This window comes from Melanostigma gelatinosum (genome assembly GCF_949748355.1).
Source record: "Melanostigma gelatinosum genome assembly, chromosome: 14".
In the NCBI taxonomy this organism is placed as follows: Eukaryota; Metazoa; Chordata; class Actinopteri; order Perciformes; family Zoarcidae; genus Melanostigma; species Melanostigma gelatinosum.
The window spans coordinates 15,982,772-16,004,290 of record NC_136647.1 but is presented as its reverse complement, the minus strand read 5'-3'; the positions used below and the strand labels follow the sequence as shown (position 1 = coordinate 16,004,290).

Genomic DNA, 21,519 nt, shown 5'->3' with positions numbered 1-21,519 from the left:
TCGGCTCGCTGCCTCGTCTCTCCATGTGCCGACTGCTCACAGAGAGAGAGACAGGAATCCGCTTACTGAGCGTCCAAATTATAAAGAGACCTCTGCATTTCACTTGATCGACTGTCTTCGCGCTGCGAATTACAGCGGAAGTGCCACGGCGAATCGCGCGGCTCAGTTTATGTTTTGCGCACGCTTGAATTTCTCGCTTTCCTTGTTTTTTTCTTAAGCCCTGGAAGTATTCTTTCCCAAACACAAGGACGTGTTCTGTAGCTACGCGAAGAGCGACCTCCACTTTAGTAGACATGTGTATGAGACAAGACTGTCAATTGAAGACCCTCTTCGCGGTTTTGGTCCTCGCCGCCGCCGTGGCCGACATACATGGACAAGGTAAGAACTTGGGTCTCACACGCACTTTGTGGGGATTGTTCCGTGCACTTCCTTTTGTCAAACTATACGAGGCGACGGCAGAGCCGAGTGCTGGGCAATGACACCAGGTTCACCGCGATCAGATCTACAAGTGTGTATGTGGCAGGCGCTTGCACGATGAGCCATTTGATATTGAATTTAAAATGTCTTTGTTTAATTCTTCACCATCAAGCGCAAGAAACCACAGCATTGCTGGTTTAATTAATTATCCGCACACATTTTAGGCTGCTACGAATTTCTTTAAACTACAGAAATAACTTAAATATTAAATAAGAAGCAGGCAGCATATATAAATATATATATATATATATATATATTTTTTTTTTAATATATATATATATATATATATATATAAAAAAGAAGAAGAAAAATATATATATATATAAAAAAAAATATATATATATATATATATATAAATATATATATATATATTTATATATATATATATAAATATATAAATCAGCCTCCAAGTATTTCCTTACTGCACACAGAGTGTAGCTCATTAGAAGTTATAGATCCTCACATTTTGCCACTGGCTAATATGTGTTTAACAGTCAGTTACATAATGGTTTACTGTCAACAACTTACAGAACCTCTTTAGAGTGCTATAACGACGCACCTGCACACACATACATACACACACACGCACACACAAACAAACACACGTTTGGCCACAAGTAAAAGTTCACACACTCAAAACTATTTTGAACCGTATTGAATCTAATGTGATGAATGTTCTCAGTGAGATGTTTATGTATGTGTTGAAGCCCGGAGTAAACAGTCAGGAAGTGACTTGTTTGGGGCATCGAGGTCTGTGTGACAGACGGTGCTCAGTAATAAGACTCTAATCCTCAGGAATTGCTGAAGATTATTGACCAAGCTGTTTGACACAGTTGAGTGCCCGTGGGAAGCGGCGTCCTAATTATTTCTCTATTGTGCCTCTGCCCTCTCTTTATCATTCTAACTATGCAAGCTGTCGGTCTACCTGCGTATCATCTTGTCTGCACAGTTTTACCATCCTCCCCCCCCCCCCCTATGTGTGGTGATCTACATCACCTAGCTCTTTCTCATGCAGTTTGACATAGACATGAGCCACCTGCAAGGTAGTGCGTGCAGATAGAGTTTGTCCAGCAGGATAGCAACGAATACAATGTGCAGAATAATATTTAAATCTGTACTTATTTATCTGAGCGGGATTACAGGTTGAATATATAGTCAAAATAACACCTTCTCTATGCACAGGTCAGAAAATGCACAACACATCATCAGAGAATGTAAGTATCTCATAATACTGCAACACAGTCCTTTAGGTTGAGTAAATGAACACATCTAGGGACAAGTGATAACTAAACAATGCAATAATTGTGAAAATGAATTCACATTGCCTGGGCTGTTTCAGTCATTGCATATCAGCCCAAGCAAAACCAATCCTGGACCAGCGCCTGAAACAACATTTTACTCGATCAACAAAACATCTGCTGATGGATATCTAGAGGAGGAAAGGTGCTGCGTCGCTTCAACAAAGAATTTCAGAACCTTGCACAAGCAAATTGGAAATCTAGGTGTTCATGGTACAGCACAACACCCTCAGAAGACTTTTCATGTTGTATAAATGTTTGATGAACTTCTTTGAGTAAACACACACTCTACAGGAGTGCTTATAAGTAGAAGATGAATGCATTTTTTTGTGTAAATGCACACATACCAAGAACACACCTGCACCGCTCGCTCACCGCTCAAAACTCTAGGGAGGGGAAAAATGCACAGTGCACTATTTGTTTTGAGAGCAAAATAAAATTGAACAGCTTCCATTAGTGAATTCTTTGCCATTGCTTAGCCAGCAAATGCTCACGCTTTAGTCCATTCTCAAAGGCTGGCCATCTGAACTTTTGATTCTTGTGGTTTTGATGTTGACATCGTCAGAAGTTTTGAACGCTTAGACGAGCAGTGAGGGTCTGATTTTCTCTCATTTGTGGCACATGCCTGTTGTTGACACGCTTCAGTCGGTTACTGAGCAGGGAATACAAACGCCCATCCATTTCCCTGTCATGAGAGCATGCAGCATTTTGGCAGTCTGTGACATTAGTTTCCCATCTGTAGTGTGCACTTTTACAGCATTGTGTAGAGAACATGCTATTTTCAGTATTAAATGTAGCTTACTATTTATTGTCTGGGTCATCAAAATTCTAAGCGACTGATTATTTCTCCAACTGCTGGGTTAGTTCATTGCTCCTGATGCTTTCTATTTGCAAAGAAAATTATCATGTATTTTTCTTTCTTGTTTTGCAGAAATAATACGAGATTGTATTGGCTTCCAACTGTTATTCAGTAATAAATGTGAAAACAGATGGATTGAAGACATTTTACATATTATATATATCTACGTATAAAAACATTCCTTGCAAAGCGTGACCTGTTCTTCAACAACATTTTGAGCAGCGGTTATGTCTTTCATTTGGTAAGCATCAAATAGAAAGCAAAACATTGAAATGACAAAGGGAAATTCAAGCATGCAGAAAATAATTACCCACTCATTCATTAAAAGAAAAATGATTAACAGGTCTGTAGGCACAGAGTTCATGGTTGTAACAAATAATGTTGCTTTTCAAATTAATTGGTCAAGGCTTCTATCCCTTTAATTTGTTTCCCCATTAATAAGAGGTCATTCAGGGAGACAGAGAGATATAAAAACTGTTTCAAAGAGGATCATTAGAATTCTGATCAGAGTCTCTCATTGCTTTATGTACATCTTTACTTTAAGATGATTAAATGGACGGCCCATAAGTCTGCACCAGACTTTTCATGAGGTATTTTCTCCTCCAGCCTTTGTTGATGTTTTGTGGAAATGGAATGGAATTGTATGCAGTTTGCATGATTTCCTTACATTTCAGTCAAGTGGTTTGTCACTCTGAAATTTAGTTATGTGTTCCATCTGTACACTGGGGTAGAATCTGTCTCACATCATGAATAAAATAAAGACAAATATCTATTCATGAATATTAATAAATTAAATAAAATGGTGCGCTGTGTGTCGTGTGAAAAAACAGAGCTGCCCATGCACAGCACCCAGCAACAGTATTCCGCTGCAATTACCAAATTGCAACAAGTAATACTTAACATGAGAACGCTTACAGGCCTTTAATTATATCCATGGGAATCTCCGAGCGACAAAGTGACAGAACTTGTTATGGACATTTGCTGGAATAGACAACCTGAAGGCAACAGCTTTAAGTTGTCATAAAAGGTATCAATCAAATTTTCACTCAGATTCAAAAGCATGTAATCAGCTGAAACTGCTATTATTTTAACAGCACTGTTAGAAATCATATCAAAACATATTCAAAGGAACATGCCATGTGTCTGTCTGCCCAGATGCTGTGCAGAAACATTCCTCACCACTGAATCTACGTTCAGTTAAAAATCTCTCACAGTGGTTCATATGCTCGTTTACAATTCATTTGTTACAAAGCAGCTCAACAATAATTTCAATTTTGTAAAATTATTCAAATGAGTATGTCTGATAAAAACGGACACATAATTAATAGATAATCATGCATCCATTCAGTGTGCAGAGTTTTCGCTGGCCTCGGTGCGGCACTTGAAGTTTTCCGCAAAGTGATGAGATTCAGCTGAGCCTATTATCTTTATGCTTACACATTATCTCCGCCTGTTAACAATGATCTGTAGCCATCGGGGAGTTGGAGAAAGGGATGTTTTATGTATCCTGCAGCTCATTAAAATGAGTTACGATCTCAACTTGGTTGACAGAGCACTCTTTGGCACGCCACTGTTTGTTGAAGGAATGTGTATTGTCAATTCTGTATTAGTTTTAATATATAAATGGTATTCATTGTTAAAACATATGGCAAGTTAGCTTGTATAAAACAGCAACGTTGCATCCAGTTCACGTGGAGATCTCTTCTTCTTCTTTAGACTAAAACTCTACTGTGATGCTGTATTGGACTTGATTAAAGGTTATTGTTGGAAGAGGTGCATATTAAACGGCACCATCGTCATTTAGAGGGTGAACATTTCTGCCGACCCGCTTTTGTTTTGACACCTGTCACCACAATGTCATCAAGTTAATTTGAGGTTTACGACACCAGCTTTCTGTTTTCCAGCACTGGAGATGTTGTTTGTATTCACAAACGGTCATGAAATGAGCTCGGATGGTGCGAATAAGACGACAATGCTTTCGATTAGATTGCTGCCTTTGAGCGATGCGCTTGAAAAATCTCAACATCCTATAGTTCCAGGGGTGGTAACTGGAATTATTCAACACCTGTTTGTTGGATTGCCAGTGATTAACTTCATCAAGGGCTATTCAGCATCTGTGTGCTGTCATAATTAGTTTAACTTTCCCAAGGCCTGTCAATGGTAAATGAGAGTCATTATGCCAGAATGCCCCTCTTCAAGGCTTGGCGCCTGCCTGCCTCAGCCCCTCTCTGTGCCCGTCTCCGTCTCTTTCACTGCCTCCTAGGTGGAGCTCACAGCTTGGCTGAATGCGACTCATTTTCAACTCTTCATGTGCAAATGCCTCTCTCTCTCTCTCGCTCCGTGAGAATGTTCTATGCATTCTAATTTGAGTCATTGCCTCATATATTCTCTTCCTCTAAAGTGTGGAGCTTTGTTTGTGGAAGGAAGGGAGTATTTTTGCAAGGATCTTTTTTGGATATCATCACAGCTTTTCTTGGAATGGGTCTCCAACAGCTGGTTTTGCCCTATAGAAAATAAAGCCTGGTGCATTCACTAAATCAGGCTGTACTTCAGCTCAATCTGCAGTTCAGTATTCAAATTCCGATGTGGAGAGCGGTAAAGTGGTTGGTTTATTTATTTTCCTCATATCCTTGTTGTGTGGTCAAAATGCCGCATCAGCTTTAAAAATGAGGGCAACCAGCTATGTTGTATGAATAGTGAAATAAGTATTTTTATCATCAGTTTCTTTGTCAGGTCCTCCCTGTTTTATTTAACATGTTGCTTGTCATTTTATCTTAAGGGAGACTCAGAGATGAGTGGTTGGCATTCGTTTGGCATATTAGTGTCCTTGTTTTGTGGTAAGCGAACTAATTAACTAAATGTATTCTGTTCTCCAGCACTGAAAACATGTAAATAGGCTTTTTCATTTTTCCCTAATATAATTGCTTTGTTAGCATTCTGTATATTTACGCACGCACACTTCCTGCACACACTATATTTTTCAAATCTCTGAATAAAATACCATCAACACTGACAACATGGTCACCATCAAAAGTAACAAGAAATAACAATATTGGCTATTTGACAATTAACCAATAAAGCAAGAATGGGTTCAAGTTCTTCATTTCATTATAAATAAATGAGAAAATACCTCAAGAGTATTACAATTTAAGCAACGCAATTAGATTTTTGTACATTTAATCGACTTATTTGCTCCAGGTCTTATCCCAGGTCAATTTGAGTCTGTTATGCATGCAGTGTGTAAGACAATATATTATATGCAGTTATACTTACAAAATAGCACTCAATGTTGAGTGAGTATTTATGAAAGCGTGCAACGAAGCAGGAACGACTTGAGACAACTAAATTTCCAATTTTTCAAAAAAAAGAAAGAAATCATATTCAGGGTGACTTATTCTGGAATAGCTACTCTGATTGTTTTTGTACAATATTGACATATGTCACAAAAAATGCATAGTCCAGTACAGCATTTAAACATAGAACAATGCAGAGAGAAAGAAAAAAGCTTCATTTTTTTCTTCTTCTTGAAAGCAGTTCACCCAGTTCCCATTTTATTACGTCGACAGTTTGGATAGACCTGAAATCGGTTGTTGCGTTTCGATAATTATGTGAGAGGTTTTCTCCAACAGGCCTGTGTTTTGGCTCAACACAATCATCTCTTCAGAGATTTAAAGTTAACAAGTTTACAATGAAAATGTCAACATGTACCCTCGGCAAAGGAGAGGAATTTCCTCGGGATCGGAGGCAGGCACCCGGAGCCGCTCCACTTATGAAATCTCCCAACCAGAGCAGAGGACTGGGGCTGGACTTCCAGCAGGGAGGGCAATGGACTCTGGAAAAAAACCGGAGGGGCATACACATTTAATTTATTCCAAGTGAAGAGCTCCCCTCTAGAACAAAAAACCCTAAATGAAGCAATGTCTACCAGTTTGTCAAGGCACTACATCGCTGGGTTACTTCTACCTACTTTGCCTTTAGCCTTATCGATCCCACCAGTCGTCCACTGACAAAAGAGTCGGCATGGTTTGCCTCCCCCAGGCCAGGCCTCCTTTCCACACCTCTCACGCTCTGCCTGGCCTTGCACACACCTCTCTAATAAGGACTGGCGTGTTTTGCAGCTGCAGCGGGGATGGCTCTCTGAAACGATTAGGCTTGGGGACAGCTCCGGCTCTCTTCCCCTCTTCTCCACGCCACATTCCATCTAGAAGGCATTTCATCTGTGGCTGTGGGAAGGCTTAAGCGGGGTCGCAGAGCGCTGGGTGAAAAGCAGCAGGTAATAGGCTGTGTAATGTGTTGGGGGGAGTAGTTTTAGTATTCACAGTTAGTGCTGACCTCTGGCAGGCTGAGCCACCCCCACAGTAATTTCCTCTGAAAATATGTAATTGAATTCATCAGGATGAGTACACATATTATAAGTAGCAGCGAAAGATAACAATGTTGTGGATAGATCAAGGAAGGGGATAGTAGCTCCATGAGTAATTGAAAATAGTCAAAGACAAACATAGGCGAAGAAAGTCTGCAGAAAGCCGGGGGAACACATTGCATGTGTAGTTGCAGCTCAGCTGCTTCTCACGCAACATCTGTCTTGATTGTAAGTACTGCAAGCTGATCATGAGATCACCCAAAACATTGGATTCTTGCAGTGCATGCACCGCTGGCTAAAGCCAAGCAGAGTATCACAGGCATACAACCATTTCCAAGCCTTCTGCGCCGCTGACGCCTTCAGGACACACAATACAGACGCCGAGCAGAGGGACGCGATGTAACCCTGAGCCTCGTGCTCTGTAGTGAGATGTATTGAAGTGTCGTCTCAGAGGACCTTGTGTATAATTCAGAGGTTCGAACATCGACCGTCATCTTCAAAAAATATCGAACATTGTCAGTCCTAGCTACTGCCGGGTGGTCGGGCAATTGTCTGTCAGTTACAAGGCGGTCCTCTGCCTCCGCTTCTCTCCTGGTGATGGAGAGCCAGCTCATTGTGGCCGTTCGCATCTGTCAGAGCAGCGAGCAGCCTTTACAGAGAAAGCCCGTCCTTAAGAATGGATTAGTTAGCAGGGAACAGCTGGAGCTCTGTTAGACCATGTCATTGATTGCTGGACTATCGCTTTTCGTGGTAAAAGCTGGCCCATGCATTGGATGCTGCTGATATCTCTTTACGATGGTGGGTGAAAAAGATAGCGACATATTTAGTATAGCTTCCTATTGAAGAAAAAGCATTAAAAGCCAATACCATTGACAGGAACATATGACTCATTGCTTAGTACCTTTACATATGTAATAAAGACAAGCTGACATCTATTGGATAGATTGCCATTGGATTTAGTACAGACATTCATGGCCCCAGAGGATGAAAACTGCTGACTTTTGTGATCCCCTGAATTTCTCACCAGTGCTGTCATGAGGTTTACATTTATTTCTCAGTGAAATATCGACCTCAACTATCGTATGGACCATTGTTCATGTTGGTTCTGATATCCATCGTCCCCAGAGGATGAATCATAATGACTTTGGTGACGCCCTGACTTTTGATGAATCATAATGACTTTGGTGACGCCCTGACTTTTGATGAATCATAATGACTTTGGTGACGCCCTGACTTTTGATGAATCATAATGACTTTGGTGACGCCCTGACTTTTCCTCGAGTGCCATCGTCACGGCAATATTGAATATTTTTTTTTACTTTGGTTTATGAGCAAATTGACATTCCCATCAGCCTCAGCTGTAATTTACATTTCAACAAATTAGTCCGTATTTGTATGCTAATACGCTAATATAATATGGCGAACATGGTTAACTAGCTCACTAGATCTGAGAAACAACATTACTTACTGTCCATATAGCATTTATATGGATGTGGTTTATATCTGTCATTTCGGTTTCAAATAAAAATTAAAAAAAAAAAGAGAAAAATATGATTGGATGGAAAAAGATGTCTGCAGTGTGTATTTAGAGGTGTGTGTGTGTGTGTGTGTGTGTGTGTGTGTGTGTGTGTGCAAATTGTCCATTGTGAAGCATCTCCTGGTTGCCTTCTGGTTGTTTTTTTGCTGATTTGCTGAATCCCATCGGCCCACACATTCATAGGGCAGAGTATATAATTAAATTGTATGAATATATTATCATTCTTGTTACGTGGTAGTGTAGTTAGTGGACCCAAACGCACGCACACAGCAGGTTTACTCCAGCCAAGACTTTATTTAAAAAGGTGCAGGAGCAGTCACAGAATGAACCAACAAAAAACAAAGACTAACTGGCCAACAAACTAAAGTCACGCCGATAATCTCCACCGGAGTCGGGAGGGAAGGCAGAGGACAAACACAGAGCACATGGCACACAATAACAAACGGGGGAATGACAGGACACATGAGGAGAGGAGATCAGGGGAAACAGAGGTAACACCGAACAGGTCAGACAGGGATCCTGGATCCTGACAATTCTAGCCTCTCAATCTCAAAAATATAGGAACGAAATTCTCATTTGACTTTGATTTGATTTGAATTAACCCAAGAAGCCAGTTTTTAAATGTTGCTCAGCAGCTTGGGGGAGGAGCTTTCCGTCTATGAAGCCTGTGCTTGGATGGATTAAGTCTGAATTATAAAGGCAAACAGAGAAAGGAGATTCTGGCAGTAGGGATGATCCTTGCCAAAGATTGGACCTTTAACACAGTATGTTCACGGTATTCACTGTATTCAGGAAGAGAATACAGCGTTGAAGTGTTAAGATCGACAGTCTGACATAAATGGTACTTTTGGGGAAAATCCAAATAATATCCAGCTCATGTAGAATATGTAATCTTATTGCGTTGTGCTCAATGTGCTCATAATAAATTATTTTTGATGATTTAGTTTTGGCCCCTTAAATGTACAACATTATCTTGAATGACAGTAAAATATCCTTACTGTCATAGATTATTATTTACCCTAACTGTCCATAGATTTGTTAGCTCCTCAGGGGTGTAATCCTTGCAGAATAAACCAACCTCTTGGCTGACGTTACAGTGTTAAGTGGCTTGTTTGAAATAAATATTATTCGTTAAAAAAAAAGGAGAATATTGCTGTCTTTTTTTTTTTTAAAGAAATAGAAACAAGAACCGTCTGTAGTATCTCAGAAGCCAGATGTTATGTAATTTTATATGGTGTTACAAGAGTCCTTTTCATGATTCAGTACAAATGATGTAAGTAGATGTAGGATCAGGCCTAGAGGGCGACATCACTCTGCAGCTTTGTGGAATCACAACTGCATCTTGCACCGTTCACATTTACGACCAAGAAAAAAAACAACTCCAGAAAAGGGTAAAAAGCAGTTGACATGCTTTTGGACCTAATTTTGCAGACACCAAGCAGGAGACTGAGGTAGGTAGGCACTTGATATGACAGAAACTTTACTGTAAACTTGCAAGAAGGGAGAAAAAAAACCAGTCTGCCAGACAGGTAGACAAAAACTGACAAGGGAACAGGGAACAGCAAGGCGATCTGACAAAAAATGGGTTGTAATGAGGTGCATATGCAGGCAGATGGTCACAAAGGCCGATAAGGAGATGAGCCACAGGTGTTCAGGACAGCGAGACACACTAACGACGCCTGGTGGACTGCTGCGGCTACGGGCCTTCTTTTCACAGAGACGTTGACATGTCGCAGTAGGAAAGCACATGTAACAATACAATGAATGATGGCTAAATTCTATCATAGCTACAGTTTTAAGGGTCCTGGGAATGTGCATTGTGGCTCACTGTCACACTGTCATGGTTTACTGGGACACTTGAACAGAGCCATCGTTAAAGTTAGCAGTAACAGCTTGAAGTTGGAATGTCTGCTTATTTCCCACAATCACTTTCTTGCTGAGGTTTAATTGAGAACACTCTTATGTGCTATCTATGAAGCTGCAGCCCAGAGATAGTTAGCTTATGTTAGCATGTGGTTAAGAGCTGGCCGGGCTCCGTCAGAAGTTAAAAATCCACCCAAACATAGATCTTCTCGTAAAATATACTGCATAAAGCATATGAGCATATTTCCCCAACTCTAGAATGTAATGGTTTGGCTTGTAGGGACCAGCTTTTTGCTCCTGAAAGGAAGATGAGTACCTCCAAGTGTAACTGATTTCTGCTCCAATAACATGATTAACATATAATATAATCTGAATATATCGACACAGAAAGAGACGGAAGCAGAGGAAGAAGGAAAGGCAGTCGGCACAGACATCACCATGACATCAGTTTAACCTCTGGTGGAAATGTCTGCTAACTGAACCGTCAATTATTCTATTCTCTGCTAATTACTTTAAACACGCATCAATGGACTTAATGTTGATTTCTGTGTCAAATGTAACGAATAATGGCGTATCACAATCCTGATTTATTTAAGTGGGGTAAACTGACAGTTTAAGCTTCCTCTGGACCCATCTTTAATCATCTAACCCAATGAGGTATTCATTTATTTATTTAAGAAAAAGAAGAAACTATGATCAGCTGAAGTCAACGCAACATTTTTGGGTCAATCATGGGTCAGTCTCTTTACTGCAGCAAGGAAAGCACATGATAGGCTGTCGGGGGCCAATGTTATAACAAGAACATCTCTCAATAAATACCAGAATGTAGATGTAACTAGCTCTGAGGCATTGTGCCATGCCGTGCTGCCTTGAAATGGACGAGTTTCAAAGAATGTTCTCTCGATTTGTATTTTTTGACGTAAATGGCCTGAGCAACTCAATGCACATACGTACACACACACCTAGTATTACCATATGGTTTAATACTACAGAAAGAAATATTTTAGCTTCCTATTTTGTTCCCGCAATTCCCTTTAGTCACTACCAAGGGAGAAACTACTCTTCATGGTGTCTGTACAAAAACACGACATCACAATGTGAAAACAAATATGCAATAAAAATCTACGACCAGAACAAAATAAAAAAATGCATTAGCAGATGAGCTATATGCTGGCCTCCTGTGTTTTCCCCTTTTCCATAAACACATCTCGAGCTGCTTTTAGAGGAGTCTGTTCTGCAGGAACAAAAAAAAAAAGCCAGATGTTTATCAGGAAAAGCCTTGGAGAGACAATATACTAAGAAAGGGCATTTTTTTTCCATGCTGGTGTCCATGCTCCTTCAAAAGCACTCTTGCTTCTTGAGTTCTCTCAATTTCTATTGCTGTATTGTGAATGAAATGTTCTGCTACATCCTGGGTTTTTCATCAAGACAAAATGAGTGAAACTGAATTTGCAACATGCGAGGACAGCTGTTGAAACAATGAATGGGTTAGACTCCCCGGTGCACGGCGTCTCTCTCTTATTATCTCCGCACGCTGGGTGATGCCAATTTTCTTGTCATTGCTTCTTTAAAAAAAACAACATGTTTCTCGTTTTTTTTCGACACTGAATTCAGGGGAAGGTTGAGGAACGTGTACTATGGCGTCGAAGTTGCAGATCTCCCATTGAGAGGAGCAATGCAGATCACGGCTGTGAGGGTATATCCTGTGTTTTCAAGGCAAGGATTGCGCCTCGGCTCGACTAACAGGTTATAAACAATTTGACAAGGAGAGTGCGACAGTGAGAGCAGAGTTGCAGAGACGGGGAGAGAGGAATGAAAGCAAAGTAGCGGGGAATCTTCTCCCCTTCCATTTATATTAGGGAAAACATTAGATACACCACTTGGTCGAGGCTTTTATCCAGAGTGCCTGAGAGCGATACAGCAGGGCTCAAAACCGTACCCTCGGAAAATGTTAACATTCATCAATGTTTTCTTTCGTCGCATCTTAAGAGATGGTGACAAGACAAGTGTTATTTCATGCCTAGGCGGACACAATAAGGAGGACAGTCGATATATAGCCTGCCGATGTCAGTGACCGGTCCTGCTTGAAGGTGATGTGTTGTTTAGCTGAACTTGTTTTATGCCCCCGTCAAAGCAGTTTCATCTGGCGAGTAAATAAATTCAGACAAGGTTCTAGCAAAACTGGGAAAAAAAAAGAAAAAAAAAACTCATTATAAAAGCGCACCACTTGGCTCCAGAGCAATTACCTTCTGTAAATGAAGCTCAGTCTGTCCTGCGAAGTCGCTCACACTGTGCAGGCGCTTTGCACATACACTGTGTCAACAAAGCAGCACGGGCCTCTGTTTGGAAGGTGCGAGGCTGTTTACCTTTGTTGCTGTGTGGATTGATGAGGTGGCTGAGGCAGAGGCGAGGGCATGATGTGAATAGTTGGATTATTACTGTGGAAAGAGGTGTTCCCCCCCCCCCCCCCCTCGGAGGCGGCTAACTGAGTTTGACAAAGCTGTTTCTGCTGAGAGGCTATAGGGACGCTCCCTGGCCCCGCTCCAGGAGGCCCCGCTCTGAATGTGGATGCACATTTGAGGTAGTGATGAAAGGGAAAGCAGAGACAGGAGGGAAGAGGCAGCTCTTAACATTGTAGTGTAAGTCAGCCTGTAGTTAGTTTAATGTTTCAGTTGCATGGAGAGAATACAAGTTTGACTTCCAGGGAGCTTTATCCGATTTTAAGCTGTCTGTTATATTTTTATGCCGCCGTGCTGTCGACAGCCTTGGCCTGCAGGCGTTATTTTTTCGGATTGTCCGTGACGTCTGTTCGTCTCTCCATTCCCACGAACACAACTTCTCAGGAACGCCTCGGGGGGGAATTTCCATGATTTTGGCACAAATGTCAAGGATGAACTGATTCGATTTTTGTGGCCAAAGGTCAGGGTCACTGACCTCATATAGGCCCCTTTATCGCCAGCGCAATTTCTCAGGAAATTTCTTCCAATTTCGCACAAACGTCCACTTGCACTCAAAGTTGATCTGATAACAACTTGTTGGTCTAAGCCGCACACTTTTTTGGCCATAATGCTAATTATGACAATTTCACACAAACGTCGAATAGAATAAAATGATTAAGTGATGGCTAACTGCAACATGACTGGTTGACCGAGGCATACAACCACAAGGTTGTAAATCTAGCCTCTATCTATCATCTTGTCTTAGATATTAATACTGATCTCATTCCAAAATTCAGATAAAACCAATCTGTAAAAAAAATTCAGATAACGATAACTTGAATGATCTTCCCCAGAGTATTTAACATCTCAAGATAAAAATATAGAACGAAGAAGGCTTCATTTCTCACAGTCGAGACAGTTTTTACTCTGGCATGTTGATTTCTAATTCGGTCTCTTTGAATCTGTCTTCCTCTTGTTAAGATTGTCGAGCAATTCTACTTTTTGGGTTGTGGAATTGCCCATTTGGATGGTATATAGCCCTCCTATGGCTTTTATAGGGGACAAACCACAATGTGATTTTAACACAGCTCCAACTGCCGAGCAAATTGGATTAAACGTCATGCTGTGGTTTTGGAGTAATTTTATTCTGCAGCCCACCCTTTCATTGTCTGTTACATGCGCTCTCCATCTCGACATCCGCTTGCCATCGGTGAGCGGGCTCTCCCCCATTTCTAACTCTGATAAACTTAACGATGGACTTTTTCATATTCACTACTCTCAACTGTAGACGAAAGTAGAGATAAAAGAGAGGTTTCAAGCCAACTGGATTTGTCACCCTATAATCCAATGGGATTTGCGAGCTCACATTTCATTTCAGGGCACAGTCCAGTATGCCCAAACTGATTATGAAAGCAAATACGGGGGACACATTTATAGGCACAAATTCAAACAGATTCTAAAGGTTTTTTCCTCTTCATGCCACCGCTTGCAAACTGTGAGGATCTACAGGGGTTAGATGGTCACAGGTTTTGAAACTCAATAACCATCAACCAGCAAAATGCAATACACTGTATTCTGTTGGAAACTAAAGCATCGACAAAGTTACTTGTTGTCATGATCTTATGACAAGAAAAATATTTGTTTCGAGTTTTTCCACTGACTTTATTATATTGCCCCTTTATTGCTTTTTCTCTTGCACGGTGAAATATATGAACGGACCAAGTTTGTATCTTGTTGCTATTCAAACACGAGTTCATCAAACCGAATGACGGTTATCTCAAAGAGCTGTAATTCCTTAACTGGTTGGCCCGAGCATCTTTGATGTTGAGTTGTTTGGCATTTTATCCTCATCGTCACAAAACCTGCGAAGAAACACTTTGCCTGTCCAATATACTATATAGCATATAAAGAAAAACAACACTTCTTCACCTCTTTATTATTATTTTTATGTTTTTCCCGATATTATCCTTTTTGTTCTTGGTTGATTGCGGGGGGGGGTGGGGGGGGGGGGGGTTGGCGAGAGCCTTGAACAAATTATTGACAAAAGCACACTGACAGAAGAAGCACAGAGGTGTCATATTCACCCTTTTCATTGACTTGTGAATAGATCCTCAGAATAGAAGCTTTTTAATAGATCCTCGGGGAACGGAAAACCTTGTTGTTTCCATGGTAATATGGGTGAGGATCGTTCGCTTGCAGGGAGTAATTCAACAACGAAACTTTACTTGGAATGAGGTGAACAATAGTGGTATAGGGAAGCCTCAGTTCTTCAATTTAGACGTCTCATCAAGGCAGAAAAATAGAGTATATAGTAATAATCTACCGCAGAAAGAAGCCTGCAATGATTGTTGGAACGGAGTGGCACAAGGGCGTACAACAGAAACGGGTCAATGCACGAACACACACACACACACACGCACGCACGCACACACACACACACACACACACACACACACTCTCTAACAGACAGCTCTGCCATTACGCAAATGGATCTGGAAAGGCACTTCAGCATGTTTGCTCTTTGTCTCGGGCCGTCTGAGGATTTGGTGAGCTTCAAGACAAACCGCCCCTTGATCTGAAAGCCCAGAATCACGCAGAAGATAGATCAAAGCCTTGTGACCGAGATGCTTCCGTTGGAGTCGGGGGAAGATTGAGCGAAGGAAGGGAAAGACAGGGCAAAGTTTGTGCGTGTGTGCCTGTGTACTCAGTGTGTGTAATTAGGGTGGTTTTGTGGTAAACGTGTAGGAGGGGAGATGGATTGGCTGAGAAGAGCCGCAGAAGAAAATCCTTCCGTCTGGGTCTCACATCAAGCACCGAGGGGCCCAGTCAGACACCGGGAGACAAAATTGCGCCTGCTGAATGAAGTGTGGAGGCAAGCACTGGAAAACAGTTTCAGAAAATGGTTATCAAAAGTAAGTGGAGTAGGCAGTGCCGTTCCTCGCTCATGTTATGTGGATTAAAATGCGGGCAGTTTAAGAGCTTATATTTGAAGGTATTTCGAGCTGTGTCAGCTTAACCAATAAAAACGTTGCAGTGTATTTTTTGCACAAGGCCTCAACCTTTTAGCGCTGTAAAAAAAATTAAATGAAACTATTGGCACAAGTTGCGACTCTAATAAATAAAGCATTCAGACCCTTGCATGTTTCTTGGCTGTGTTCAGTTAATGATAAAGCAGAAAGATGTCCTTCTGGCCTTTATTTGAAACACTTCCAGTGAGGGAAGCTTCTTAAATTAATTATGTTTGCCTAATGAATAATTAAGTCGGGGGAAAGATAATTTGGTGTTACGCAGCGAGCCAGACCATTGTGCATGTAGAGGAACCGCTGCTCTGTGTGCCTGGCTGATTTCACATTGGGAGTGTGTGAAATGAGAATTAGCAAACAATCTGCCTCCTGTTCCATCACTCGCCATGACTAAAACATCACTACTGATTACGCCTTGACAAGTGTCAATACTGTACGCCTGTTTGTTAACTGCGCCAGAGACAGGTCGGTTATGAGGTCCCATTGTTGTGGTTTTGAAATTGTGGTGTGCTATTGATTCGCAGTTTGAGTGAAAGCAGATAACAAAATGTTATTGTGTCAGGGTGCATTGTCACAGAAGTTAGGAAAGAAGTTGAGGTACAGCCTTAATGGCAGGAGAACAGCTTCTTTTCTGTGGATGACATCGAGGATAGAGATTAAGCCATGAGAGAAGACATTTCATTCATTCAAAGTCGTACCCATCAAACAATCCTATTTAGGTATTTGCACAATACCTTTATTGGACACAATTAAATTTCTTTCTTCCTTAATCCACTCCTTCACAATTTGGGTTCTTCCAATGCATTTGATTTCTAAGTTACACTACCTTTTTTAAAGGTGCAGTAAACTGTTTTCGGAGCATTTATTGTCTCTAAACAGCTCTCAACATGGCGACGGCTGAGCCGGCGGATCGCAGTTGCGGCAAAAGTGCAGACAGAGCTGGGGCTGTTTACCTGACCGTCGGTCCGGACGGCATTATCAGCTGTGTGAGTGCAGTACAAAGCGGTGGCCATGAGCTAGCCAGTGGGCCACGCTAACATGCACAAACGTGCACTAAAAGCTCAGGCCAGCTGGTTATATCTTTACATAGCAAGTAGCATGTGGGCTGTTTTAGTAATGCTTTGAATCTCATATATTGCACCTCTCAACCCCAAAACCCGCCAGATTAAAGAATCGCCAAAACTACACCGTTTATCATAGACAGAAGCTGTTAGAACTGGAATAACCTTCCGATTTTTTTCCGACGAAAATTGTGATATTTCATCAAAAACATTTTATTCTACATGTCTCATTTAAAATTGTGCCCCATATAAACCGTTTACTCTAAACAGGTCCTGTAAAAATCATTCAATTCTGCGCTACTCAGCGCAACTAGGAAGCCATGATTGATTTGGCTGAGACGAACAGTCACGTGACAAAGATTCAGTAAATCTTCAACTGAACTGCAGGCTGCTGGACACAGCGCATTGAGGACAGGAAAGGAGAGGCTGTAAGTAGAGGTCAAAATGTGAATAGCTTAATATACATATAGCACGTGGAGCCTCCAATTTTGTTTCCAACATTCGCTGCACTTGTGGCAACTTGTTTTGGCAATCTTTGTGTAAAAGTAATTATCAAAGAAATTCAACTTGCATTTTTTATTTTTGGGGGTTTTATGGCATGATAACTGTTATACTGCACAAAACACATTTTTGAGTTCTGTCTACGTCTAGCCATGCTTGTACTGTTACCATAGAGGTGCAGGACTTACAGTATATATATATTGCAGTGAAAATCAAGGCTACAGAGAGAAAGACGTGACAGGATTGAAAAATGCCCCGAAACTGCTTAGGTTCAGAGGGTCAAGATCATGTGGAAAATCCAAAAAAGAATTGTACATATTTTGGGGAGGGTTATTCTTTTTTTCAGTTATACACACACCTCGCTTAGATACAATGTTAAAGGACGAACGCTTCAGCTTTGCTGCCCCCAGTCATTTATAGGCTCTGTGAGTCACTCACACAGGGTGGGTGGGTGGGGGGGGGGGGGGGGGGGGGGCTCAACAGGGAAAGGGCAAATCCTCTTCAGCCAATTTAAATTCTCCTGAGCACACGGTGCCGCCTATTCCAAACTAATTAATAGACATGTCATGAATAAAAACACTTTGCCCTGTGCCTCCTTTCAGGCTTGTCATTAGTATGAGTACACATGTGGTGAATAGCTGGAGTGTTGGTACCAGCAGCTCGAGACAGCCACAGATGCCCCCTCTTGATTACACTTTTTATGTTTTATTCAGAGCTGGCTGCGTGGACCCAATGCCACAGTCTTTGATTAGCTATACCTGTACCGACAGGAGAGCCAGGGCCAGCATGACCAGGAGGGCAAGGCCGATTCAAAGGGCAGGGCACAAAGACATGTGACCCTTGAGCTCTCACTCACACTCCCAGTGCACTCAATCACCCACTTCCCTCCTGCTCTCTTTGTCAAAGTGATATACAGCGCACATCTTCCTATTCTGTAGCACCGCTGTAACCTGCACTTGCTCAGCTTTATGTATGTGGCTGCCCTGCACTGTAACAATGTGGCATCACATTTGTACTCCAAAGGTTGGACATAGTACATCAGTTCTTCCTAGGAAGCAGGTGGAAGCAGTTTGTCTATCTTGACCAAATGATGGGTTATTTCTCATTATTTTTTTGATTTAAAGTATATTATTTGCATGCACACTAAAGCCCCGGACATACTATCCAAGCTCCGCAACCGTGGGCAGCTGCGGACTGGGTTTGCGTTGGTCTGGTGTTCCACGCGTGCGCATTTCCCCATCCCATTAATAAGTGTTAATGCAGCATAATGTTGTTTTCCAGGGGTTTGACGATTTCTTTAAATGTGGGCAACGGCGGACCTCCTCGCGCAATCTCTCTTCCAAACAAGCATCTATTTTGTGATCTTCTTCTGCCCACATGGCAGACTTACTATACGTATTATAGTCCACGCAGACAAACATTTTGAGCTGCACACCGATGTTCACATAGGGGCCGTGTGACTCGGACATGGGCAGATGATGACATAGATGTCATCATCCGTATAACTTGGCCCTGCTTGGTCTCTCTTTGCCGTGGTAACAGCTGGACCTGATGCATCCAATAATAATCCTCCAGAAGGAGGGTAGAATAAGCCTTTGGAATTCTTTGTTCGAACAGATGTGTGCTCATATACTATTACTTCTAATGGTTTGTATGATCAAACTATTTGTAAATCAGTTGTCAATTATTTAGGAATGCAGATAAATCATTTTATAACAGTAGTATAGTTATGGCACAGTGGAGAAGGTTTGGTTGGGATAACAGTTTCCAGAGGGGAGTCTCACATTACACATGACGATGCGCAGTTACAAATGGATGACACCATATGTTGGAGCTGTTAGTGTTACGCTCGGCTGCTGTATTGATCCTGTGGTACCAGTGCAGCATCTAAGAGATGTTCATGGCCTCCAAGCAGTTATAGCTGGCATTGTGGTGCCTCATGTTACTCTGACTGTCAACATGTGGTCTTCAGCCCAGCTGATTCATCCCAAAGGGAAGCCGGACCCCCTGCAGGAGCCATCTGTATCCCCGACAAGGTTATCCATCATCCTCACTGCAGCGATCAATTTCGGGTTCTTCTTCAGACGGCTTCAGGCAGAAGTGAACAGCTTTACATGTACGTGTCGGTAATGAGAGCCCTTGGAACCTAGTGGCTCTCAAAGCTGGCCTAAGGGCTGAGGAAAATCAATGAATCAATCCCTGAGGCTGAACCCACGCCCATCGTCCAGGGTTGTTCCAAATGTTGGTTTCTTCTCTGGATGTCTCATCGTGGAGACAGCAACACTCAATTAAATGGAGAGAATGTGATTGGTGTGTCTGGTGACATACAGCCGGGGCTTTTATAGTTCAATGATTCTCAACCAGAGCGTGCTATAGGGCCCTCTAAAGGGTTCAAAGCAAGAATAAATCCACTGTTCCTCCATTCTGTAGATTTCTTTGTTTATTTGCACACACGTACTGTAACAAATGAAGCCTCTCGTGCAGACATCCCACAATGTTTGATCAAATAGGTATTATTATCTGCATAGGCATATGTTGTAGCACAACCAGGAAACTGGAAAAGTGGAGACAACTGGAAATTCTGGCTTCAAGCAAAACTGAAACTCTATGTACATTTTGCCCTGTGGCCTAGAGTGCAACAAATGGAACAACAATATGGTCTAAACATCCATTAGTGCTCTTGAGTATTTTGATGATGGCGCACCTCTCCTCACGGCACCCCAACATCATATTTATCACGCTAATGGTTGATGTTGTTGTAGATTCCACAGGAAGTTCACATTTTTATTTCACCAGGTGTGTTGACTTAAAGCTCACATTCATTTCGATCCTTCGGGCAAAAGTTGAAGGGAAAGGAGGCTTATATGCAATTCATGAAATTGTGTTGACTCATACTTGAGGGCTTGCCTGTTGCAAACACGGGAAAGTGCTTTTAATTAATTTTCACAGCTCAGACTTTCCAAGCAACCCCCCCCCCCCCCAATCACAAGAATGCTTCTTTAACCCTGGGCTACCACTGCTGCCCCATTGCTAGAAAACTAATTAATTTACGTCAAACAACCAACCCCTGCCTTTAACACAGTGCAGAAACAGAGCCTCATTGCAAGGTTGAGTCTATCTTTTACAGTCGTTCCATTTGTATTTGGTGTTGCGCTGAGAATGTGTTTATCCTAATGGCTGACCGAGTCCCTGCATCCCTACATCGTACAACACTCTGGCATTGCCTGGACTCAAAGTCTGTCAGTGATGCGTTCATCTGTCCGGCAGGTTGAGTAAGTGGAATCCATTTTGTTCCAGTTAATTCAATCAGGCTCAGCTGACTGCTGCATGCTATGGTGCTCTCAGAGGCCACGGGAGCTCTGGAGGGAGAAGATAGAAGAAGGATCCTCTTGGTAGGGGGGGGGGGGGTTGAAATGCCATAGCCCACTGCCCTGGCCAGATGAGGCTGTCTTACACACCAACTTGGCGGCTCAAGGCACGATAGTTGCAGCTTATCATATGTAAGCTCGGGAAGGAAGCCAGTGGGCTTGCCCACATTTTGTGTTGTCGTACTGAGTCCACATCTCTACATTACACATCTCATTCTTCATGCTGGTGTGCTGAGCTCTCATGCAGTGTCTTAATAATCGCATAGGCTGATAGGCGACACATCTAAATCCCTCTCCTACAGTTTCCTAATTCCACACAAGACTTGTTGTGATGTTTTCTGACCCATGTACAAAATGGCAGGAAACAATCTCAAAAGAACTCTCCGCTGAAGGAAAACCCAACAGGCCTATTACCTCATCAACTTTCCATGGCCAAGAATCAGTCTCTCCACGTTGCACATTGCTGCAACCAGAGAGCTTCCATCGGGCAAATTTACATCGTAAGATGTAAGATTGGGGGAATGAGTAAGACCTGGTACCTTTTGAACCTTAAAGCACATAGGTGAAGACTATCGGTTCACTTTGCACACATTTCTCAATTTGTCCCACTTGAAAACTTTGGGATTAGGGGGCTGAAGTGTGAGGCGACGTAAACACAAACCTCTTTGGCTTGCTGTGTGAAACTAAATCCAATCAAGTCAAGATTCATTCTATATCTAGTCACTAGTGCT

The 21,519-nt window shown here is 42.0% G+C and overlaps 1 protein-coding gene across 1 annotated transcript in view; it reads left to right on the top strand.

Moving 5' to 3' along the window:
• Positions 1 to 244: 244 nt before the first annotated feature.
• Positions 245 to 21,519, top strand: part of sez6a (seizure related 6 homolog a) — a gene marked incomplete at its 3' end in the record, with an annotated part of 85,368 nt that continues 64,093 nt past the window's right edge. Inside the window, exon 1 of the mRNA XM_079283506.1 lies at positions 245 to 378. Within this exon, the coding sequence (XP_079139632.1) occupies positions 294 to 378 (85 nt within the window). The 5' untranslated portion in view covers positions 245 to 293. The remainder of the gene's footprint in view (positions 379 to 21,519) is intronic.